At 40.5% G+C, this 26,702-nt stretch overlaps 1 protein-coding gene across 14 annotated transcripts in view; it reads right to left on the reverse strand.

The window, feature by feature from the left end:
• ABLIM2 (actin binding LIM protein family member 2) overlaps positions 1 to 26,702 on the reverse strand; it is a 217,245-nt gene that overhangs the window by 35,208 nt on the left and 155,335 nt on the right. For 6 of the 14 annotated variants that reach the window (XR_012158735.1, XM_073342609.1, XM_073342602.1 and 3 more), the window contains 6 exons: positions 23,741 to 23,882; positions 21,212 to 21,310; positions 15,193 to 15,294; positions 14,494 to 14,547; positions 4,839 to 4,888; positions 4,022 to 4,169 (listed from right to left, as the gene is read on the reverse strand). Coding sequence is in view for 13 of the 14 variants with exons in the window: in XM_073342609.1 (XP_073198710.1) it covers positions 4,022 to 4,169; positions 4,839 to 4,888; positions 14,494 to 14,547; positions 15,193 to 15,294; positions 21,212 to 21,310; positions 23,741 to 23,882 (595 nt within the window). In the remaining variant the exon portion in view is untranslated. The remainder of the gene's footprint in view (positions 1 to 4,021; positions 4,170 to 4,838; positions 4,889 to 14,493; positions 14,548 to 15,192; positions 15,295 to 21,211; positions 21,311 to 23,740; positions 23,883 to 26,702) is intronic. The other 8 variants (XM_073342614.1, XM_073342610.1, XM_073342604.1 and 5 more) reach the window with 6 other exon arrangements.

The following is a 26,702-nucleotide window of genomic DNA, read 5'->3' on the forward strand; positions in this document are numbered from 1 at the left end:
ACAAACATTCATTTCAGGATGAACATGATGAATTGTGTGTGAAAATCAGAGAAGTAAAGTACAGGCGACATCTTGTGGCCATTTGGAAAACTTCCAGGGGTGAAATCCTGGCCTAATTAAAGTCAACGGGAAAACTTCCACTGACTTCTACCGGGGACAGCATTTCACCCAGGTCTTCATTCCATAGGAAGTTCTCAGGTATATTACCTTATTCCTGATTGCTCTTCTTTGAATGAAACAATCTAGACTGAACTAGCCAACATACTTGTAACACCTGCAAACATCATATGCTAAATGCTTCCGTTTTCGAGTACTTGACTGATATGTTTCAGAGTAACAGCCGTGTTAGTCTGTATTCGCAAAAAGAAAAGGAGTACTTGTGGCACCTTAGAGACTAACCAAACATGCTCAAATAAATTGGTTAGTCTCTAAGGTGCCACAAGTACTCCTTTTCTTTTTGACTGATATGTGACAATCTGTTCTTACCAATGAAGATACTACAGACTCATCAGCTATATTGTAAATTGATATGGCTCCTTTCATGCCATTCATGCTAATTTGAAATGTGATGAGACTACATTTCAGCATAGGCTAATTGGGGCCAGATTTACGAAGGCGTTTAGGTGTCTAAAAATGCAAATAGGTACTTAACGGGATTTTCAGAAGTGCCTATCTGCATCTTTAGGCACCTTAATACTTTTGCAAATCTGGCCTTTGGTCTTTAAAATGAAGAATTATGGTAAAGAATAACAGAAACAATCTATACTTATAGATGATAAATAAAAAAGTGAATGTATATTTGACAGCCAAAATATTCAACAGCTTTATTTGAGAGGAAAATATAGGGCACGACTACTTTACACCACAAGAAAATAAAAATAAATAATAATAGCATCTAGCTCTTATATAGCTTTTTTCAATCACAGATCTCAAAGCGCTTTACACAAGAGCCAATTTTACAGATGGAGAAACTGAAGCACAGAGAGGCGACTTGTCCAGGGTCACCCAACAGGCCAGAAGCAGAGCCAGGATTAGAACCAGGACCAGGTATCCCAAGTCCTGGTCCAATAATATAACCACAAAGCAAAAAAGCTTTATATATGAACAATGTATACTTCCTGCTACATGGTAACCAGCATGTCACTGAAGAAAGGGAACTATTAAAACATTGAAAACTACAGAAACTTGATAGTAGTATTGTCTTTTAACTAACTCTATGCCCAGCGAGTGTATGTATCCACGTGTTCCTGACACTGTTACTCTTGTTCTTCTTTTATCACCTCCAACTGTATGTTTCATCTTGCCTTAGATTAGACTGTAAGCTCTTTTGGACAGAGACTGTCTCTCACTATGTCAGGGTTCAGTGGACCCCTGATTCTGTTTTGGGGCCTCTAAGTGCCACCGCAATACAAGGAATAAGTAATAATAGTAACAAGCTAAGCATTGAAGGGTCCTCTGGGAAGTAGGTTATACAATCATTTGTAGAGCTTCTTTTGCACTATCTCAGACCTCAAATTCAAGAATGTCTGTGGTTCAGGAAATAGTAACTGCTGAATTCCCTTTAACTTCTCATGTTAAATGAGTGGCAGTACAATGCACCAGAAATCTATGTCGAACCATTTACAGACACTGTGTTTTTGTAAATCAGTACAGATTTTCTTAGAAGAGCTACTTGTAGCAATCAACCTTCAAAAAAAAAAAAGTTTAAATGCACCGAGGAATCATATTCAGTTACTATTATGTTATTCTGAAATGTTATAAACACCAGTTACTAAACCTGCCTACCATAATATACAGATGTATATCTCAGTTACATAGAGCAAGATATTTATGTAGACATGTATGTAAGCAAGAAAAGAGAAACAAAACTTTGGACAATGATTGAGTCTTGAATACAACAGATCACACCAATACATGAAGTGGTCTGATACACCATTGGTGCCCAAAGTGCCCATGATTTTTGAATGAGAGAAATGTTTTGCATGGAACAGAGATAATCATTACTGACATTAAATATATGCCTCTCTCCAGATAAATGTTTACACACGCATACACAACCAAATAGAGTTGATAAGGTACCAGTATTTGGATATTCAGCACTTTCCAAATTATACACAAGGGTTGGAGGGGAAGGTGAGTTCAGCATCTTAATGCCCTAGCCTTTTTTTCAACTTGACAAGGTGATGCATGAAATGGTATCCATGAATAAAATCTCTCCCACTAAGAGAGCTCAGTGGGCATACAAGCCCTAAGACATTTCGACACCTAGCCTACAATATTAATACCAGACAGAAAAAAAAATGAACTAGGGTGGAGCGACCATTACTATGATGTCTAGTTACTACAGAGTTCAATTGTGGCTTTGCCACAAGACCTCTGTAATGGCCAAGGCATTGTTGCACTGCCCCAGAAGCAGATCTGCAACCAGACTGTGATTCAGCGAGCCACCTGCAGTCCCCTCTTGCTCTGTGGGGGAAATAATCTGTGCCAGACCTACACCTGACATACATAATTTCCCTTGCTGTGCCAACTAAACTGCACTGACCAGCTCATCGGGTATAGGGGTGGGGCTAAGGTTCTCTTCGCTCCCCATCCACATGTGAAAGGGAGAATAGCTAAGGAATGATCAGTGGGGCACTCAGTAGCCTACAAACACTTGAAAGGTGTAAACAATAAAGAAGGAAAGGAATTATTTAGGACAGCATGGGGGATAGAACTAGGAGTAACTGGATAAAATTAAGGAAGGGAATAAAAGAGAGTGAATATCAGGAAAAAAACTTTCAAAGCCAGAACAATTTGGCTGTTAAATGGCCTTCTGAGACAAGTGGTGGAAACCCGCACTGGGTACACTGAAAACTACACTGGGCAAAACATCTAAAAATGTAACATAAGGAACAACTTGCATCAGCAAGGAGGTCACCACATAACCCACAGGGTCTTTTCTATCTCTGACTTCTGTGGCTCTGAATTTGTGTGTGTGATATTAGAAAATATAAGATAAATGAGTGAGTGGAAGCAGAATGGTAGAAACCTATGTCACATGGAGAAACCTATGTCACAGTACATTGCTTGTATAGAAAAAAAGTTTACTGTATGTTACAAACATTTTTATGGGAGAGGTTTTTGCCTCATAAGGGTTTCAAATAAAGCCTGTTATCTCAAAACACGTATAGATAAGCGGCATATCAACCCATCAGTCAGCCTTCTCATGGCGCATGTGCCTACACCATTTATTTGCATAGTCTATGCTCATTTCTGCCAGTTGCTTCTGGATGTGAGGAGTTTGTGGCATTCAGAAACAGCTTCACATGTACAAGGGCATTTGTGAAACATTCCCTGTGTGGGAAAAGTCTGATGGTATTTGAGAAGGGAAATCCCCTTGCTTTGGTTCAGTAGGATCCAAAACTACTTGTTTCTTTCCACTTGGTTCACTCTAGTGACAGATTCTGCTGCATCAGTTTTTCCCCCTCTCTTGTATTGCTGAGTCATAATTTCCTTAATATAAAGATGATGGAACCAGCTATCATATTACCAATGACTGGCACATTACCTTTGCTGCCAGATGTGCCTTGCAGTGGGATGAAAGCTTTTGAAAAAACTGCTTCGCCAAATTGTTTACCCCAGTTGACCTGTATCTCCAGCACGGTGTAGAAGGGGACCCTCTCTTAGGACAGCTGCTCTTCAAAGGTATTTTCCTCTAAAGTTATCTATCATTTTGTGATTCATGTACTAAGAGCAAAATGTAGGTTCCTTTATTCCTGATGACTACGTCCCTGTACTCCCCCACTTCCTGTCAAGTTAAATGAAGAGAATGTGGAGAACACTTTCAGTACTGACAGCTAGTGAGAGCGGCATTTCAAAACAATGATCTGCTGGCTATTCCAATTTACATATATGGACTGTTTGGGTGGAGGCCCAAGGCAAAGAATGAAAATGTGCAGAGAAGCCTGTGGCATGGCTGTCTCTCTCAGTCAAGCTGCAATCCTACATCCACGACTAACTGTGTAAAGTAAATACTTACTTGAATATACGGTGGTTGCATTCTCTTGCATTTGCTGGAGTTGTTCTCTGTCAGTTCCAGGACCATGTGATAGTGACTGAGTATCCAAATCTGGAGAATTAGCTCTGGTGTCTGTCTCCCCCTTCAGAATCAGCCAACTGGTCTTTAGCTGAACAGAACAAAACCGAACTTTTAACGTTTGGATTTATTCTTGCAAATTCCCCCACATGGGAATTCTATGATCAATTTTTATTTATTGTAATTTTATACCAATCATCCACTCAGTCACAAAAGTGGAAGACAGATCCTATGCAATGCATCATGGGACTGTCTGTTCGAAGTTCTAGTATCAGATACTTAACATGATCCAGCTAGTTGAGAATGGGTTTCCTCTTAATTACCGCTGTTACTCTGTCCTTGTTTCAGAATATGTGAATTTTTTAAAATTAAGCTATTAATGCCCACAAGTGAATCAATGTTACTTTATTACTTTTTCTCATTTTAAAATAAATACATGGAATAAAAACACCTCCACTGAACCACCAAGGAGCATGCCTAGATTGAGTAAATGCATGCACTTATTGCATTAGTTCAATTCTCCCTACTTTTTGCCTCCCCTACTAGTTCCATCACTTGTAAAATTTAGATTGTAAGCACTTGGGGGGAGGTGCAAGACTGGTATATCTTCTGTGAAGGACCAAACACACATTTGCTGCTATTAACTAACTAGAATAATGATAAATAAAAATAAAATATCTAAAAAATAAGAGAGATTTTAAAATGGTACCCTTGAGAAACATTAACACCCTGCATGTTTTTCCTGCATTCTGGTCATTACCTTCCTATTGTCCTGATCAAAACTTCCATCCTCCCCCTCTGATCTTCTTACTGTTAGAATATAAAATGCATTGTAAGAGTTAAAACAGCATCATATCATTTGTTTCCATTTTGACTGTCATCATATTGCAGGTTTCTTAAAAGAATAAAATGATCCACACAAACAAAGGGATATGAGAAGTTGGAAGTGTACTGGTACGATATCATCGACCCATTTAAGCCATTATGAAATTATTAAAATGGTTTAATGCTGTAAATACACAGTATATGCATAAAATCTACTCTTCCAAGCATTTTAAAGTACCATTTTTCTAGGAAAGATGCTACTTTCTTGAGCTTGACTGGAGGGAAAAAAACCATAATTTATTGCACGGCTACACTACAGAGTTGACAGTGGTGCAGCTCCACCAATGCAGCTGTGCTGCTGTGAGCTCTCTAATGTAGCCTCTCTGGGCTGACGAGAGAGAGCTCTCTCATCAGCTGAACTAGTCCAGCCCCCATGCCTGCTGACACAGCGCTTCCACACTGGCACTTACGTCAGTGTAACGTATGTTGCTCAGGGGGGTGATTTATTCACCCTCGAGTGACATAAATTATGCCAACATAAGCTGTAGTGTAGACCTAGCCTTAGAAACAGATTGTGACTCAGCCTAACACAGCTGTCCAGGGGAGCAAGTCCCTCCTTTCCTCTGTTGCCATGTTAATGCTCTCCACATGGTATCTTGGATATAAGCAGGTTTTACACCTGGTCCTCATTCCTCTCCCCCAGGAGGTAGGCAGGGAGGGTACAGCAAATGGATCCGCCACCTCAAAATGTCAGCCAGCAAAGCTAAACCACTGTGGGAGGGTTAGGGGTAGGGAGTTAGCTGTCCCCCTATAAAGGGCTGCAGTAAATCATTTCACCATCAGGAGCAGAGTCACATTCTGAGTCACAATTCCTTCCCCAGGCTCCTCCTGGGCTATGTGTTACCCTGACACAAGGAAGAGACAAAAATTTCAGTCCAGCCCTTAATAATCAACATCATGGCATTAGCGAGAGCAGGGTCTGCAGAAGGGTTGCAATTACCAACACTACTGCAGAAAAAGACAACCAAAGTGCAGCCCGTATTTTCTGAATTTATCTATTTGCTAAAGAATTGTCTGATGAAATTTTTTTGCTGACACTAACGTGCCACTATGTAGTACTTTGTATTGAGTTACCAAGTCTGCTGAGAAAAAAAATCTTGCCACTAGAAGGTCCCAGCATTCTCCTCTCCCCCTGCTATTCTGGCCATTTTGTGCCCTTTATTTCCAGACAGGTACAGATGTGCCTGTAAATGATACTGATCTGCACCCCAAAAATGATTTCACAACCAGCAGATTTTGCAGACATACACACGCCAAATTGCACAGACAACTTGCCACAGTTTGGGCCCGTGAGATTCAGCGTTTTAAAACATTGATGGATGCACCTTTTAAAAGGTGTCATAAGGGTCACTGTGGGGTGGCAGCAACTCTTCCCTACCTAGCCTTCGGCCCCTGACCCAGCATGTCTGCAGATATTTCATACAGCTTCTGCCCTTCCTGGGCAGACTGCATCTGCCATTAGCACTCAGCTGCTATACCTCTGCACCCCCTAAACCCCCACATAAAGGCAAAATTTTGATCTATGTTTGTATCAGTATGTAGCGGAGTGAAACTCCTACCCCTAAAAGTTGGAAACGGTGAACATTATATTGTCCCATGCATGCAGCACAGGGCAAGTGGAAAAGAAGTTTGAAAGACAGCTCTTGTCATGTGCACCTTCTACACAATAGGATGCAGGGCTGGTCAGGCTTCTGTACCAGGTATGGACTGGCCACAGAACTTCCTTCTCAGAGATACACACCAGATGCACTTCACTATAAGATCTTTTAATGTACTGCATGGTACCGCTGATAAGGTATATTACACAGAGCACTGCCTAGTGGTTGAAGGGTATAATACAGTTTAGCATTCCATTACATCATCCCCTTCCTGGAGGTGCTTTCATAGATTCATAGATATTTAGGTCAGAAGGGACCATTATGATCATCTAGTCTGACCTCCTGCACAACGCAGGCCACAGAATTTCACCCACCACTCCTACAAAAAAAACCTCACACCTATATCTGTGCTATTGAAGTCCTCAAATCGTAGTTTAAAGACTTCAAGGAACAGAGAATCCTCTAGCAAGTGACCCGTGCCCCATGCTACAGAGGAAGGCGAAAAACCTCCAGGGCCTCTTCTCCAATCTGCCCTGGAGGAAAATTCCTTCCCGACCCCAAATATGGCGATCAGCTAAACCCTGAGCATATGGGCAAGTTTCATCAGCCAGATACTAGAGAAAATTCTTTCCTGGGTAACTCGGATCTCACCCCATCTAATAGCCCATCACAGGCCATTGGGCCTATTTACCATGAATATTTAATTACCAAAACCATGTTATCCCATCATACCATCTCCTCCATAAACTTATCGAGTTTAATCTTAAAGCCAGATAGATCTTTTGCCCCCCACTCCTTCCCTTGGAAGGCTATTCCAAAACTTCACTCCTCTGATGGTTAAAAACCTTCATCTAATTTCTAGTCTAAATTTCCTAGTGGCCAGTTTATATCCATTTGTTCTTGTGTCCACATTGGTACTGAGCTTAAATAATTCCTCTCCCTCTCTGGTACAGAAGCACTTGCATAAGAGGAAAGTGATCAGGAACAGCCAGCATGGATTCACCAAGGGAAGGTCATGCCTGACTAATCTAATCGCCTTTTATGATGAGATTACTGGTTCTGTGGATGAAGGGAAAGCAGTGGATGTATTGTTTCTTGACTTTAGCAAAGTTTTTGACACGGTCTCCCACAGTATTCTTGTCAGCAAGTTAAGGAAGTATGGGCTGGATGAATGCACTATAAGGTAGGTAGAAAGCTGGCTAGATTGTCGGGCTCAACGGGTAGTGATCAATGGCTCCATGTCTAGTTGGCAGCCGGTATCAAGTGGAGTGCCCCAAGGGTCGGTCCTGGGGCCGGTTTTGTTCAATATCTTCATAAATGATCTGGAGGATGGTGTGGATTGCACTCTCAGCAAATTTGCGGATGATACTAAACTGGGAGGAGTGGTAGATACGCTGGAGGGGAGGGATAGGATACAGAAGGACCGAGACAAATTGGAGGTTTGGGCCAAAAGAAATCTGATGAGGTTCAATAAGGATAAGTGCAGGGTCCTGCACTTAGACGGAAGAACCCAATGCACAGCTACAGACTAGGGACCGAATGGCTAGGCAGCAGTTCTGCGGAAAAGGACCTAGGGGTGACAGTGGACGAGAAGCTGGATATGAGTCAGCAGTGTGCCCTTGTTGCCAAGAAGGCCAATGGCATTTTGGGATGTATAAGTAGGGGCATAGCGAGCAGATCGAGGGACGTGATCGTTCCCCTCTATTCGACATTGGTGAGGCCTCATCTGGAGTACTGTGTCCAGTTTTGGGCCCCACACTACAAGAAGGATGTGGATAAATTGGAGAGAGTCCAGCGAAGGGCAACAAAAATGATTAGGGGTCTAGAACACATGACTTATGAGGAGAGGCTGAGGGAGCTGGGATTGTTTAGCCTGCAGAAGAGAAGAATGAGGGGGGATTTGATAGCTGCTTTCAACTACCTGAAAGGGGGTTCCAAAGAGGATGGCTCTAGACTGTTCTCAATGGTAGCAGATGACAGAACGAGGAGTAATGGTCTCAAGTTGCAGTGGGGGAGGTTTAGATTGGATATTAGGAAAAACTTTTTCACTAAGAGGGTGGTGAAACACTGGAATGCGTTCCCTAGGGAGGTGGTAGAATCTCCTTCCTTAGAGGTTTTTAAGGTCAGGCTTGACAAAGCCCTGGCTGGGATGATTTAACTGGGAATTGGTCCTGCTTTGAGCAGGGGGTTGGACTAGATGACCTTCTGGGGTCCCTTCCAACCCTGATATTCTATGATTCTATGATTCTATTTATCTCTCTGAAATATTTATAGAGAGCAATCATATCTCCCCTCAACCTTCTTTTAGTTAGGCTAAACAAGCCAAGCTCCCTGAGTCTCCTTTCATAAGACAAGTTTTCCATTCCTCGGATCATCCTAGTAGCCCTTCTCTGTACCTGTTCCAGTTTGAATTCATCCTTCTTAAACATGGGAGACCAGAACTGCACACAGTATTCCAGGTGAGGTCTCACCAGTGCCTTGTATAACAGTACTAAAACCTCCTTATCCCTACTGGAAATACCTCTCCTGATGCATCCCAAGACCGCATTAGCTTTTTTCACAGCCATATCACATTGGCGGCTCATAGTCATCCTATGATCAACCAATACTCCAAGGTCCTTTTCCTCCTCCGTTACTTCTAATTGATGCGTCCCTAGCTTATAACTAAAATTCTTGTTATTAATCCCTAAATGCATGACCTTACACTTCTCACTATTAAATTTCATCCTATTACTATTGCTCCAGTTTACAAGGTCATCCAGATCCTCCTGTAGGGTATCTCTGTCCTTCTCTATATTGGCAATACCTCCCAGCTTTGTATCATCCACAAACTTTATTAGCACACTCCCACTTTTTGTGCCAATGTCAGTAATAAAAAGATTAAATAAGATTGGTCCCAAAACTGATCCTTGAGGAACTCCACTGGTAACCTCCCTCCAGCCTGACAGTTCACCTTTCAGTAGGACCCGTTGTAGTCTCCCCTTTAACCAATTCCTTATCCACCTTTCAATTTTCCTATTGATCCCCATCTTTTCCAATTTAACTAATAACTCCCCATGTGGCACGGTATCAAATGCCTTACTAAAATCTAGGTAAATTAGATCCACTGCGTTTCCTTTGTCTAAAAAATCTGTTACTTTCTCAAAGAAGGAGATCAGGTTGGTTTAGCACCATCTACCTTTTGTAAAACCATGTTGTATTTTGTCCCATTTACCATTGACTTCAATGTCCTTAACTACCTTCTCCTTCAAAATTTTTTCCAAGACCTTGCATACTACAGATAATTACCCGGATCACTTTTTTTCCCTTTCTTAAAAATAGGAACTATGTTAGCAATTCTCCAATCATACGGTTCAACCCCTGAGTTTACAGATTCATTAAAAATTCTTGCTAATGGGCTTGCAATTTCTTGTGCCAATTCCTTTAATATTCTTGGATGAAGATTATCTGGGCCCCCTGATTTAGTCCCATTAAGCTGTCTGAGTTTCGCTTCTACCTCAAATATGTAATGTCTACCTCCATATCCTCATTCCCATTTGTCATGCTACCATTATACCTAAGATCCTCTTTAGTCTTATTAAAGACTGCGGCAAAGTATTTGTTTAAATATTGGGCCATGCTTAGATTATCTTTGACCTCCACTCCATCCTCAGTGTTTAGCGGTCCCACATGAGCCTTTTGTCAAGATTAATGCTGTATGAAATGCTAACAGAGAACAGGAGGAGCTTAATCTTACAGTATATTTCTAAGCAAAGAATCCATACATTTTAACCTGAACCTTGAAAACAGTGGTCAAAATATTCAAACATAGGGTCTGATGCTGCTTGGAACTCCAGTGGGCAGACCCCAGCACTTGCTAGGAATCCAGTCAAAATCAATGGAACAAAGCATGAATGCCAGGGTCTGCACATGCAGCGTTCCTTGAATCTTAGGCACCTAAATCTATATTAAGGCACCTACATCAAAGTGACCTGACTTGTAGAGCTGCTGAGCATTGGCTTCTGTGAAAATTGGGCTACTCAACCCCTCTGAAAATCAGGTCCTTTTTATATGGATGTCTAAATATGGACTCCAGGAACCCAAGTTCAACCATTTGAGCTCTCTGTTTGGATCAGTGATAAAATTGATGAAGGCCAAACTCTTTTTAAAAGGTTTAATATTGAATCAAATGTTTTGAAAATATGAAGATACTAAAAAAGAAAAATGCAATACCACCCTCCCCAGCTTTCCCATCCAAATTCACAGCCTGAAATCATGCATGTGACATTTTCCCAGCTCATTTTTATTCTGAATCTAGGAGTTTATAACAGGAACACAGAGGCTCTTAGCTACAAGAAATCTGCTGGGCACCGCTGTAATTGAGACCTTTCAAAGTCAAATGTTTTGGAAGAGTTTCTTGCACTTTTTGTTTTAGAGAACATTTTTGCACTTGTTTGTTCAAACTTCGTTTCTTCAACAAGAGAATGTTTTCTGGCTCCAACTCCTGAATGTCCTACTTCAATGCCCCTTTAGCTTAAGAAGCTGAATCATCAGTTGCTAATGTGTTTCTTCTTTAGCAAAAAGATTTACACAACTTCTGCTGGGAACAAAAGGTTGTTTCCATTAGCCTCTACACAGAAATGGATACTTCATCACTCTCAATTTTTGTTTTCATTTAGAATAAATTAGTAGGTGCACTCCTGTAGAATCCCAGCCAGATGTATTAAAATACATCTCCTCAGGGTATCCGCAGAGATGTCTGACTGACCTGCATATTAACATACAGGGCCTCTCACACCAATGTATATCAGGAATAACTTTGCTGAAGTCAGTGTAGTTACACCAGTATAAAACTGACAGAGGAAAATCTGGGCCTTGGTTGTGTACATCAGCATGGCGGCTGACATAGAAAACATATGGCCATGAAGAAAAACTCCCTTTTTCAGAGTCATTTTGGCAAACCAGAGGTAGCTATAAAATAATTAAGGATGACATGCTCAGGGAACAGGATGTTAGGGCCAGATCCTCAGCTGGTGTAAATCAATGTTCTACTGAAGTCAATGAAGCTATCCCGATTTACAACAGCTGAGGATTTGGCTTTCTGTTTTGCTTGTGATTTTCCCAAAACTCTCTCTAATGATTTAGGCCTTTTTGCCTTGTCAGTAGCTTTTTTGCTTTTTTTGACTATTTATTACCAATGATTTGTAGCTCTGCAGAGGAGGAGAAATTAAAGGCTTTGGATAGACTTTAATGTTTGCTATTTATCCTAAAGCCAAGTGCTCATATAAATGGATTCCATCTCATTGACACCGAGGTGACCCTTGTATGTGATAAAGCATATTAAAGCACCACTGGACCTTGCTTTGTTCTGAAGCTTAACCAGAACAGTCTAATAGGTTATTTAAATGTCAGTGATTTAAACCTGTCTATGCAATTGCTTAGCATCAGACACTTCAGTTATGGAGAATGTGTGCACGCTGACTCACTGTACTCAATGTCAGTTTGACTGATATCGGCAATAGTGCTGATGCAATATACTTAAATTTCTATAAGGCATTTGACTTTGTGCCACATGACATTTTGATTAAAAAACTAGAATGATACAAAATGAACATGGCACACATTAAATGGATTAAAAACTGGCTAACTGATAGGTATCTAAATGTAACTGTACGTGGGAAATCATCATCCAGCGGGTTTATTTCTAGTTGGGTCCTGCAGGATGGTTCTTGGCCCTACACTAACATTTTTATTAATGACCTAGAAGAAAACGTAAAGTCATCACTGCTAAAGTTTGCAGACAACACAATGATTGGAGGAGTGGAAAAGAATAAAGAAAAGGGGTCACTTATTCAGAGCAATCTGGATCGCTTAATAAACTGGCCACAAGCAAACAATATGCATTTTAATATAGCTAAAGGTAAATGTATCCATCTAAGAACAAAGAATGTAAGAACTAAGAACTTACAGGATAGGGGACTCTATTCGTGGGAAGCAGTGACTCTTGAAAAAGATTTGGGGATCATGGTGGATAATCAGCTGAATATGAATTCCCAATGTGATACTGTGGCCAAAAGGGCTAACACAATCCTTGGATGTATAAAAGGGGGAATCAAGAGCACAGAGGGTTTTTAACCTCTCTATTTGGTGCTGGTGTGACTGCTGCTGGAATATGCTATGAAGTTCTGGTGTCAACAATTCAAGAAGGATGTTGAAAAATTTGGAGAGGGCACAGATAAGAGCCATAAAAACAATTAAAAGGTTAGAAATATACCTGACAATGACAAACTCAAGAAGCTCAATTTATTCAGCTCAGGGGTGACTTGATCAAAGTCTATAAGTACCTCCATGGGGAAAAATATTTGATAATAGGCTTTTTCAGTCTAGCAGGGAAAGAACATAAGAATGGCCGTACTGGATCAGATCAAAGGTCCATCAAGCCCAGTATCCTGTCGTCGGACAGTGGCCAATGCCAGGTGCCCCAAAGGAAATAAACAGACAGGTTATCATCAAGTGATCCATACCGTGTCACCCAATCCCAGCTTCTGGCAGACAGAGGCTAGGGACACCATTCCTGCCCATCCTGACTAATAGCCACTGATGGACCTATCTTCCATGAATCTACCTAGCTCACTTTTGAACCCCATTATAGTATTGGCCTTCACAACACCCTCTGGCAAGGAGTTCCAGAGGTTGACAGTGCGTTGCGTGAAAAAATACATTCTTGTGTTTGTTTTAAACCTGCTACCTATTAATTTCATTTGGTGGCCCCTTGTTCTTGTATTATGAGAAGGAGTAAATAACAAAGGTATAACAAGATCCAAATGGTGGAAGTTGAAGCTAGACAAATTCAGACTTAATATAGAAGACATAAATATTTATCAGTGAGAGTAATTAACAGTTGGAGTCATTTACCAAAGGTTGTGGTAGATTCTACATCACGGGCAATTTTAAAATCATGACTGAAATTTTAAAAAAAATATACACTCTAGTTCAAAGGAAATTATTTTGGGGAAGTTGTATGGCCTGTGTTTTATAGAAGGTCAGACTAGATGATCACACTCTTCTGACCTTGGAATCTATGAATCAGCAGCATCCAGAGAGAAGCCCTTATTTATTTATTTATTTCTCCACATCCTTAAATCAGTCAGGTGTGAGGCAGAACATGATACAAACCAGAAGAGTCAATGCTCTCCCTGAAAAGAAACATGGGGAATTTCTATTTTACTGCTTCATTTGAAGCATTCATGATTTATACAGTTCTTTTCGAAGTCATGTGTTGTGTCAGATTATTATGTGCCACAAAAACATTTTCTGTATAGTTCTGTTGTTTAGTGACTTAGGTGCCAATCTTGCAATTGGGTCTGCCCATTCAGTTCCAATTGTATGGTGCAGATCAGAAGCCATCTTCAGTCAGGTTACTGCCTTAAAAAGGAATTTGTCCTCAGCGGATATAACCTCATTAAAGAATTGTTCTGATATTATGATAAAGTAAAAAAATCTTGCTGATGAAAGATGGATATTCAATATGCACCATATATCAATGAACCTAAAAGTTTATTTTTTGCTGTAATATAGACGCAAAAATTACCTTAAAATTTAGATATTCCCCAGGATCACCTGAAAGCAGTATAGTAATGTACTATATTTAACATGCTATTGTATCATTCTGATAATAAACAAATTGCTTTAAGATCAGTATTAGCTTTAAATTAATAATGTACAGCAAGACATCACTATGCCAGCCACTTACTGAGTCTTCAGACTTCATGTTATGCAGAGAGTTATCAATTTTCTGTGTTACTTAATTCTTTTCCTTTTTGTTTTTAGATAATAGGGATTCTGGCATAATTAAATGAGAATACAATAGCACAACTAGTTCAGTGGTAAATATGCACTTCCTTAACAAGGGCATGCGTAGAAAACACTGCAGCCGAGAAAAGCAGACTGTACCATGCTGTCTGTAGATAGGGGGTTTCCTATAGATGTTATCTTTTACTCCAGTGTCTGAGAAAGAGGAAAGAAAAAGGAAAGAACAAAAGAGTAAGCAAGCAGTTTAGACTGTGCTTCTTCTGTTTAATTCTTAAAAAAAAAAAAAAAAAGGAAAAAAAAATCACTTGAGCAGAGACCATTCATTCATTTTAATGTGTAGTAACTGCTATTACAATACAATGCAACATTTCTCATCATTAGTACACACTTAAAACATTCTGGGCTGCATGGTAGCCCAAAATTTTCTATCAATCCTAAAGGGATACATTAATATGGCTCCTTACCCATCAGTTCATTTAGTAGATGGGTACTTAAAAAATTCAGCCTTACATCATATCCATAAATTGAACAGGCCTGTGCAACCAGCAGTAACATTTAAGACAACAACATCTTCTAGGTTTAACATAAAATAAAGTTGTCTCTTTGGGCTTCTCCTAGTGCAAACTTGTTGATACACAGAAAAATGTGAAGCGTGTAACTCATTCACTTCTGAGATCATGTTTAACAGCTAACATATTTTCACTCTTCAGAAGAAATAAGGTTTTTTGTTATTGTTGTTCTACAGTTCACAAAGCAATGCAAAATCCATTGACAATTTAGGAGAAAATGAACATATGCCATCTTTAATTGAAGATTAAAAACTAAGCTGTGAATGCCTACCTGGAACATGGAAATGTCTAGGAGCCTGCTGATAGGCAGAAGGCGAAGATTTGCTGTCTGAATACATGGATAAGCTTGGAGTGCTCCGACCACTTTCACTGCCTCCAAGGGGAAGAGCAAAGAAAGCAGATAAAAGAAAAAAAATGGAAAGCAAAGTAGAGTACTTCAAGCATAAAAAGCTTACTCAAAATGACTTGTTAATCCAACATTTTAAAATAAATAGTTCTTTGTAAAACCTCAACTTCCTTATTGGCACCATGTCTGGTTTCTGATGTGACTCTCTTAGCAAAGGCAATACCGAACAGTGGGTCAAACGATAAACAGATCTAGGAACTGGAGTGTGCTATATCAGCAATAACGCATACTTGATGGATAACATCAGGTACAAGCATCAGCCCTGTAGCTCTGCTTTGAAATCTAACATTCTCTTCTCAGAATGTGATGCTGTTAAAAAGATAAAACAAAAGCAGCTTCAGGAATCTGTAGGTCCTTTTTTTTCAAACGGCTCCTTCGTAGCCTTAACTGAGCAAATATATTAGGGAATTTTAGCAAAGTTTAAGGTTATGGTGTTAAATTATAGCCTGCCCTTAAAACCATCAGTGAAATCATTCAGTGATGTTAAGTTAGTTCAAAGCAGGACTGCACCAAAAAGCAGCTGCTATAGCTGAGTCATGTCTTATTGGATATATAAATTACAAAATAGACTGCTGTTGAGATCTTGTACTAGGTTTATTCTAACTTTCCCCCCGATAACTCTCCACAGGATTTTATTTATATGCAGACAGGGTTGGATTATCAAGTCATGGATCTATAATGCCATAGCCAACTTGGCAGAATTTAAAGGTACAGAATATACTATTGATCCGTACCCATTTATACTCTTATTTTGTAAAATACTCTTCAAATACTCCATTTATTTCCTGTTAATTAATCCTCAGGGCGTACTCTATGGCATTATAATGCTGCTTGGCAAACGAAAAAGTAAAGCACTTTTTGGGGACTTGTAAAATCCAGTTCATGTGTAGCATTGTTAAGCCACTGGTAGCTAAACATGATATTTTTACAAAACACAGAGCTGCTGACAATTTGCAGTAACCATTTTAGAGAGGATGGAGCGCAGAATTAATGGATATTAATGATGACAGTACAGCAGTTCTTTTGAAGAAAGGCCAGCAGCCCAGAGTATAGCTTTAGATGTATCATTTAGCACTGCCATGTGGGAGAGAGGGGTTTATGGGTAACTTTGAGTTAGTAGAAAGCCCAGAGCAAAGGTGAAAAATCTGGTAAACTGGGGATGGAACAGGGGATTGCTAACCATTCACAAAGCTGGGTAGCCTCTGTTGAGGAGTACTGGAGAGACATTAAATACAGCCCCAGAGAATGTCATATATTCCATCATTTTAACCATGGGCCTGCCGCTGATGGGAGTATTGCTATTGACCTTAATAGGAGCAGGAGAAGGCCCCATGAGAACAGAGGAGAGTGCTGTGCATCCCATGAATATTCCTGCTAATTAATCCATTTTATTGTGGGAGTGTTACTTCCCTGTACAGTGCGGATTTAAATGAAGATCATTGAAACTACAAAATTAGGAGTCACTGCCATTGTTTCTCTGGTAGCAATGACTTGATAAGATGGTAACAATTTTTAAAAAAGTATTCTGCATAGTTCAGAGACTGAAATTAGAACAACATTAGTTGATATTCTTCAAGTACTACCAAGAACTGAGGGCGTGATTGTGGAGTTACTGCAAGCCCTGAGTAAGGGGCAAGTATCAACATGCTGCCCTAGGAGCAAACCAGAAGCTAAACCGTGACTGACAGAATCACAGTTTGGTTTCTGGTTCCCATCCTGCTCCAGGGAGAAAGATAGGTGTGCCATCCATTTACCAGGATCAGATTACTTCCCCCTCTATGCCAGCTCACCTGCTGCACTTCACCCACTCCCTGTCACTACTAACCCACCTATGCAGTGGATGGGGAGTAGCAGCCCCGTAGAAACACCTCTACCCTTTACACACAATGCAGATAGCCAGGGAGTGTCTTATACTCCTTGACCCCCTTGCAGTGGGAGCATGGCATGGGAAATAGCTGCTTCCTGGTTAAGGTCTATGCACCCCATTGTATCCCAGTTATTACCACCCCCCTGGAATGTCACATCCCAGGGTAGAGTTTGCCTGGAAAGGTTGCGAAAAAATCAGAAAGGGCGTTTTAAAGTTATGTTGTTTTCAAAAAATGCCTGTCCTTTGCTTGCTCAAAATTCCTGTATCACTAAACATTTATAATTGGGGTACTGGAAGGCATGGCCCTTAATACATCACATACTTTGGGCACTTAAAATAGTCCACGTGGATAAAAGCCTCACCAGACAGGATCGGGGCCCCATCATTCTGGGAATCATAAACAGAGACAGAAATCTTTCAGGCAGGCATTATTTTCCTGTTACGTTCAAGGGACCAGAAGGAAGCATGGAACAGGAGGTGAGAACTTGGGAAGAGAGGACAGAGGCAGGGAATGCAAACACATGGAACTGAAGGCTGCAATTCTGCCAACTGCTCTGTGTGGGATCCACTTGTGTGGAGTAGTTTTTAAGATCACGGCCTAGATTTCTATTAAAAGAAAAGAAGGAGGCAAGCTATTCTTGGGGCACATTATACCATACAAGCTGATCCACCATTTAAATTATTAAAATTATGTCAAAAATTTGCCACTGATTCTGAGAGAGTGTAGCTGGATTTTGCAATTTACATGCAAAATTATGAATATTTAGCAATAAATCAAACTGAAGGGCAAAGTAAAAGGTCCCATTATCTAGCTTACAACAACCCCTAAGATCCTATATAATTGTCTCTTGCCTGAAGTTTCCCTGGGTAAAAACTGAGTAAAGACTCCATGTCAGATCCCATAGAATATACAACTACTGGAGAGAGCAGTTTTACAAAGTTTTGCTTTGGTTCTCTGCCATTAGCAGGATGAAAAAATAGAATCATGAACTCTTTCCTGGATTTCATTTTAATTTATTTGGAAAGAATCCTGAAAGGCTTACTTTGAACTTAAGTACCAACCACAGAAACATACTCATGTCTCTTGGCTCTTAACAAGACAGGCTGCCCTTTTAACCTAGTATGTTTGCACTGTAATGACCAGACCTCAAAACATCGTCCTCTCTCATGCCGTTACATGGCTGGTCAGGAAGAATAGAATGTCTTTTTGTAGCTCCTCATTCTCAGCAGCATGCTGCTTATTGTCAGTCCCTTACATTTCCAATCTAGCCATTGACACTGCAGAATTGTATTTTTGTCTTAGAGGATGGGGGGTCTGGCAAGAATTTTGCAGATTCATAAAGCAGTTAGAAAGCTATTGTAAGGGCAATATGCCTGAAAATCCTTCCTGCCCTGGAACTCTGCAACACGCACAGTCACCACTGGCCCAAAAATGGCGATTCCAGAAATTATTTCTGAAATTGGGTCATTTTATATATCCATATGTTAAGCACATGAACTTGTTTTTTATCTGAAATCTTGAAAACAGCAATGATTCTTTCCAAGCTTTCAAAGCCAGTGAGTACTAAAGTGGAATAAAAAGGACATGTCCTGAAAAATCTGGTTCTTAAATTAAAAAAGGCAAGGCACTCTCCACTGCACTGTGAAGGTGGGATTTTCCAAAGCTCTCAGCATTGGCCTAACTCTCACTGACTCCATTGCATCAATGGGAGCATAGTTAGACCAATCCCAAGTGTTTTTGAAAATCTTTACATTTCTGAATTGTGATGGGCACTAACTGTGAGATAAGTAAAGCTGCATTCTTACCTAGGCTGTCACAGAAGTCACTTTTCTGATTAAAAACAAACAAAAAACACCAAGCCTAGACATATCCAAATGATTTGAGGACTTTTGTGTGTGAGTAAATGTGATAGTGGAGGGTCAAACATATTACACCCGCCAAGATAAACTCTGGGTGGTAAAGAGGGAAAGCAGAAACTCAGTGACAACATTCTTATGGCTAAAAAAAGGGCCAACCCAGTGAATTGTCAGTGAGGGCCTATGGCAAAGCCCATAGTCAAGAGAAAAGCCTATTGGTGTGGTGAGGTTTCTCTCACTCAGAAGTTTAAAGAAAAATATTATTAAATAAATGTGGAGAGTTAATTTTGAGTTTAAAAAGTTCAGGTGTAGTACTGTAACTAGTGTATTACATTCAGACATGTTCAAGTCTATCAGCCAAGCACATCTCTAATTATTTTGAACTGAAATGGCAAAAAAAAAAAAAAAAATCTTATTTTGAGCACATGGCATTTGACAATAGTTTATCTATATTCCCATGACTTTTGCTCTTCTCACTATGATCTCTCCATAGCGTTGCCTACATTTTTAAAAACAGGGAAGGTAACGTCAAACATTTATCAAGATAAAGAAGGAGGGCATCCTAGTATTTAGAACAAGGCACTTGGGGATCTCAGATCTCCTTTTTTATTATTATTTGCTGTGACACTAATTGAATGTACAACAAGGGGAAACTATGTAATACTTATTTAACCCATATGTAAATTGTATAAAAATACTTACCGACACCTCATAGGAGAGTTGTGAGGCTTAGTTAATATATGTTTGCAAAGGGCTCTAAGCTCCTTGATAACAGGTGCTACAGAAGTGCAAAATATTATTATTTTGGTTGTTTTACTAATTTTTATTTTGTAACAACAGGCTACTGCTTGATGGATTGTTTTCCAAACAACAGCAACAAATAATTGCTGCCGCAAATGGCAATGACAGGTAGCCGTGAACATATACTGGTTTAAGTGTGATCAAATAGAAGTGCGGCTGAGCAACTGTCAATTGACTTTCAAATGAGAACATTCCACACTGTGTAATCATGCAGTGCAGTACACAGAGAGGTTTTCTAGCTAAATGCATCAACTTCTGATAAAACTGTCCAGCTTTACAGTACACATAAAACTGTATCCAAGCAGAGACTCATGTGATACAAGAATGTGCTTCAGCCCTCCTAGAAGTTGGGGGACAGAATCTTTGTAGGTAGATTGTCTGTTAAAATGGCATCACTTTGTTTAAACTTATTATTTTTCTCCAGAATTCTCTTTTGGGGGTCACATTTGCAGGGTATGGACCTGATTCTGCTCTTATTTACACCAATGTACAATGCACCTGCAGGGAGTCACATCCTTTCCTTTGCACTGCTCCGATGACAAAGCTTTGCTTCTTCAACTCAAATAGGACACAAAGATAGAGGATACAAAAGTAACTGAAAATGCTTGTGATTTGTGCCCATTTGCTTCCCCTTCCTCCCCACATTAATCCTAGTGGAAGGACATTGTTGTGATCATTCAACACCCCGCCTTCCTCTCTAACGTTTAAACAACATGCCAAGCAAAAGTACACTCTGCCTCAAAGGTTCCAGAGATTCCCCCATCACAGTGGCCTGTCTCCAGCATGCAGAACATTAACAATTAATGTGCCTTTGTGAAATAGTTTGACAGGAATGAGCATTAATTTATTCAAATAAATAACAATAAAGTTTCTGTGCTTTAAAGTATATGGGCCAGATTCACAGCTGATCAGTGGAGCTATGCTGATTTAACCAGCTGTGGATCTGGCCCAATAGATGTTAACAGTATTAAAAATGGACTAGATCTCTAAATGTTTTGTAAAAAAGATGGATGGATATTTGATCCTCTAGGGTGTTAATGTCCCTTATTCCAATATCCAGTTAGCTTCACTAAAACATGGAAACAAGGTTAAATGTTTCTGTAAACGATAATAAACAAAATTTACAATTATTCTCCCCTCCCCCATCTTCAGATTTTTTTTTTCCCTTTGGAAAAAACACTGAACATTGATTGAAAAAAACACAGCAGGTCCCAGAGACTTACATGGTATGTCAAGAAAGCACTCACACAAAGTTAAGACAGACTATCCTGTTGGAAGCCATGCTTGCACAAAGAAAGTCAAAACACATTTGGAGAGGTCTACAGTTATCACAGCACAGTCGGCATTCCTGGACCTTACCTTTGAAGAAAGGGATGTAATGATGTCTGAATGCAGATGTAGGGCTTGGGTGTTGGGGCAGGGAGATGCAGCTACTGGTACCAAGAGTCTGAGTACCAGCTAGGGGGCAACAAAGAGTAAGTGAAAATAAACTATTTTGTTCACTTACTGAAAGCCACAAAATATTCCTAGCAACAACATCCTTCTCACAGGAGCAGTTTTCTCTTGATGACATACGAATTTGGAAAGTATATTTTAGCTCCAGTCTGTCTTCTTGTTTCCAAAATAACGCAGGTCATAGTACACAGTTTGGTAAGGGACAGAGACTTTCCATGAATGGAAAGAGAACAACACACAACTGATAACTATGTCCTGGGTTACACAGGAGGTCAGACTAGATATCAGCAGGGCCAGATTTACACCTTACATGCCACTAGGCACAACATCTTCAGCACCCCCCTGCCTACAGCTGACTTTTGTGTTTGCCGTAAAAAATGAAATAAATAAATAAATAAAAAAACACAGCCTCCCCAGGAAGGCACGAGACCCTCCGTCATGCACAGCGCTCCCAGCCTGAACCAGGGCACAGCCCACCCGCCCCAGGCTAGGCGTAAGGGGAGGACTGTTCCTCTCCCCACAGTGAGCGGTCCCCAAGTGTCTTCCATTCCCTCCTGCAGCCCAGCATGGCAGCCATGCTCCGGCTCATCCCGTGCAACTGAATGGGGTGCTGGCTACATCCCTCCCTCTTCCTCCACGGCATGGGGCGGAGGGAGTGGGGTGGCTGAGATTAGGAAGGGGCTGGGACACTCCCAGCTACTTCAGCAGCCTCCCCACCCAGCCACAGCTCACAGCACCCCCCAGACGGACTGACTTGGACGCTCACTCTGGCCCACCCCACTCTGCTCCAACTGGGCGGCTACCAGCCCATGCCAGGAGCCTGGCTGCCTGTAGGAGAGCGGTATGTATTAACTTTTAACCCACTTTTAACTTTTAGGCACCCCTAGGCACATGCCTACTGTGCCTAATTGGAAATCTGGCCCTGATGATCAGAATGATCCCATCTGGCCTTGGAACCTATGAATTTAATAGGTGGAACATCAGAAAATATTCCAGAAGAGCAAAACCTTACTATAAAGCACACTGAGGAAAATCAGTGTTTTCAAAAGCTGCAAAAGGGATGACGTGTTTATAAAGGGTCACAGTGGAATGAAATGGGGAGATACATCATCTCTTTCTTTGCTAGGAACTTTGTTAGGGCAAGGTCCAGCTCCCACTGAAGTTGCTATTTTGCTATTAGTTTAAAGGATACAGGATCAAGCCCACAATGCAGGAAAATGCATTGTTAAGCACATGCCTAACTTTAAGCATCTGAGGAGCCCCACTGAAGCCCTTTTTTGTTGCAACACCTCGCTCTGAGGGCTAATACTGTCAAAACAACAAATACAGGTTAAAAATTCTTGCAGTCTCCCCCTCCCACCAAAGTTGTACAGCTTTATAGCTCACTTTGGGTTGGGAATTGTTTGTTTTCCTTCCCCTCCCCATCTTACTCCCATAGCGTGCAACCAAGCAGAATCCTGATGGAACTGCTAGAGTCTCAGCAGAGACTAATTTACTCTCCTCAATAGATCTTCGATACTTTACTTTTTTCCATCCCCATCAAAGACTGTATGAATTATGAGACACAATCTTCTGTAAATGATTTCTGTAACCCATAAAACTTTCATTTGCATTAAGATTTCCATTTGAATGAAAGCTTATTGATTTTCACAATGAGTTTCTGGTCTTGTAGTAAAACACTTTTTAGGCCCCAGTCATTCATCAATATTTTTGTTAAGATGATAGAGTGACCCAGGAAATTATATAACTCTTTATTGAGGAGCTTTATTACCTATTTTTTAAAGGGTCAAATCCTGCAAAAGCCCCACTATAAACGCAGGGTATCCTGACAAAAATCAGAAGGGGCCCAGAGGCGTATCACTGCTGCTACCGTGACCCTTGGCGTAAAAGAGGCTTCTGCAGCCACTACTATAGGAGAGTTTTGACCAGCAAACTGGCCACTCCTCCAGCCTGGTCCTCAGCCCACCCAAAGCAGCGAAGAGAACCACCATGAAACATTACTCTGCAGTTGAAAGGGGGTACAAAGTGCAGCTGTGCAGTCTCTTGGCTGCATGTCCGCTTCCCACACCGTGTGGTGGAATAATTGTGGTTTTGTTGTTTAGATTCCCATGATCGGTAAGGCTAGGGGCAGGATTAAGACCTTACTCCATTACATTTTCTGTTTTCAGCTACCACCAACACATAATTTCCTGATGCCTATTAAGTTTTATGAAAAAAAAAAATCACCACATGTGCATAATCGAAAGTACTTGTTTGTTTGTCCCCCTGGGCACCTCTGTTCACATTAACCAGCATGTTGTAATACACTTGAAAAGGGAGGCTGGAATTGCTTTCCACACTGTAAACCTTTCTCTTGGTATCTTCTACAGTTACTAAATAGGCCAAAGGGGGAGGAGGGGAAAGAGAGATTAAATGAGCCTGCTTGTCGATTACCTGGTCTGCTATAATGCTGAGGAGAATGGGATGTTGGAGTGTAGCGACCATAACCCAGAGATCCAGTAGAACTAGGACTTGATGTCCTATACTGTTTGAAAGATCTATCATCTTGGTCGCCCTGAGAGGAAAGGGGGAAAACCTAAATCAATAGCAAAGACAGAGTGAATTACAAGATATTCAGAAGTTATCCATATCCATTGTTGTTTTTTTGCCCTATATGCAAAGGGCCCAATTCTGTCTTCATGCTCCGTGCAATCATAATGAAATGAGGGCAGAATACAACCATAAACATCTAAAATCGGTTATGATTAGAGCAGTTCCGGAATTGCCAGACATCATATCAGAGAACAGTCATATAAACATGGGAGGCAGCATATAAGAAATGCGTCTAAAATGAAAACACAGTTTGAAAAGAATGTACTATATCTGAAATGTTGTTTTAGCACTATGGGCAGAATTCCCAATTTGTTTGTACCTTTTATTTGTTTAAACACAAGCAAAATGAATGTAAGATGACAGCATTTTACATTCATTTTGTACATGTACATGTGCAAATAGTCAGACAAGGTGCCAGACAGTGTAGAATCAGGCCTCATCTGTTTAATTATGCTATGCAGATCTGTTGTGCCTTCTCTGTACAACACATGCTGTACTATAAGCAAAACACATTCTATAATACTCAGGTGATCAATTTATGTATGAATATGTATCATTAGATTTAATGTTCTAGCATTACCACTTTCTATTTAAACCTATATCCTAAATACTTTAATTCCTGCAAATATACCTCACAGGGCTGTTCCCTTTTGCAGACTTAGGCCACTTCTCCCACAATCACTGCCGAGATTTTAATTCGTTTTGTAGCAAGTTGGTGACTGAAAATTACAAATTGGTGACTGAAAAAGTATTATTTTCTTAGGAAGCAAAAGCCCCCATTATGTAGAAATCACCTTTGGATAACTAGCATCACTTTGGAATTCATTTTTCTCAGTCCTTATATAGGAAAATCAGAATTTACCTGAGTAAGGTTGAATTAAAAAGAAAACAGTCTCAGATCAATCTCTCCTGCAGAAAACACTGTGGGAGGGAGTCCTGAGAGATACCCTTGCAGAATTATTCCCCCAATATTCCATCATTGGGGTGGGAGGGGGAGAGAGTGCTCCTCTACGGAATGTCACAGAGCCACCCTCCAAACCTGGGAGATCCCCAGGGATCTGTCTGAATTCTAGGGGACCAGCTGATGGCCAGGAACATTCACATGGAGGCCTTGCATCTCCATATCTGCTTCCACCCTGCCCCAACATCCTCTCCTAAGTTTAAGGCAGTGCCGCTCCATCACAAAAACACAGCCAGGATGACTCCTGGCCACAGCTGTCCCCTGAGTTGTCCTGAGTCCTAATATTATTCCAGGGTCCAGAGTGGGGACAACATGTATCATTGGCCCCAGTTCAGCCATCAATTCCTTTCCCCCTAGCCAACGTATTCCCTATTCTCTCTCCCCCGGGCAGACCCCAGACTCACAGAATACCCTTTGTAGGGCCAAAAGAGAGGCTGCAGTGCCAAAGGGACACCTTTGCTCCCTTCCACATGGATGGAAGGTGATCTGTGTCCAATGGATTCCCTCCAGGTGTATCTCCGGGATGGGAAAGTAAAGAACGATCAGGGTCTGAATAAGCATTTGAAGATTTGACCCGGAAAGAGCATGACATGGAGATTTAGGGGCCTATTGTGCCATCAAAAACATGGTCATGCAGAGCAAATGATTTTTATGACGGTACATGGCAATGGACGACCATGTATTTGAAGATAGAACCAAGCCCTTAAGAGAAGAGCTATCTGCAATTTTTTTTAAACGCCTGTATAAGAATTCAAAATTGTCCAAACAAAAAGGGAGAATAATTTATGCCTGCCTAAACAGGTAGCACACTGTAGGCATTTCGTAGCCTTCACTTCTGATTGCCACCAACTACTCCATGTTCACTTAAATCCCATGGTCATGTTGAAATACTTCTGCATGTCCTTTCCTAACTAGCTACATATCATCTACATTCTTACTTCTGCATAATGTATTCCAGGCAAAAGAGCATAATGTCTTTGGAAGGCAATCTTTATGAAGTAGAATCTTAATAAGTACAGTTCTTTATAGACCAAAACAGTGTCACTTAATGAGCTAAATAAAAAGTGGACAGGACAGTGCAGTTTATTAATATTGAGAAAAGTCCTGTAGCGCCGCTCATTTCTAAGCAGGCTGAATAGCTTTGTAAGTAACAAGTACCATCCTTAGCACAGAAAATACACTCTGCAGAGCGAGGGCAAACTGTGGGCATATCTGAACATCCTTAAAGAATTCATGTGACTTTGTGAATCACAGCAGTTCCAAGAACAGTACCAATGTATCCTCTGGAGTTTACTATTATGCAGCATAACAGATGGGCAGTAAGTGAAGTTATTGTATTTCTGAAACACTGGTATTTCCACTTTGACTATCTCATGCATGTTTCTGCATGTTTTTGTCTCTGTAAGAAACAGCAAGCTAAATCTGTGGAACACAATGAGTGATATATTCCTTTTAAAAGAAAAATATCAGATAAATTTCATTTCTAATTGAGAACTCTACTTTTTTCTCTGAACCAACAGTTCTAGTGACAGTTTGCAATTTTTGATATTTAAGGGAAACTATCAATTAATTATTGGGCCCAAATCTCCAATTTATTACAAAAATTTTACAACAGTGTAATTCCACTCAGGTCAGTGAAGTTATGAGGACATAAAACTGGTGTAATGGAGTAATGAGTCAGGCCTGCTGTATTTATTTTCCAACTACATAAACTAGGAATTACTGCTCCTGAAAGTGGTATTTCTTGGGTGTGATGTCCTTGTGCTGCTTCCAAAGTGGTAATTCTTGAACTGGCATCTTTAACAATGATGGTCCTGGGTATTGGTATAGTTCCATTAAAGT

This window comes from Lepidochelys kempii, chromosome 4, assembly GCF_965140265.1.
Source record: "Lepidochelys kempii isolate rLepKem1 chromosome 4, rLepKem1.hap2, whole genome shotgun sequence".
Lineage (NCBI taxonomy): Eukaryota > Metazoa > Chordata > Testudines > Cheloniidae > Lepidochelys > Lepidochelys kempii.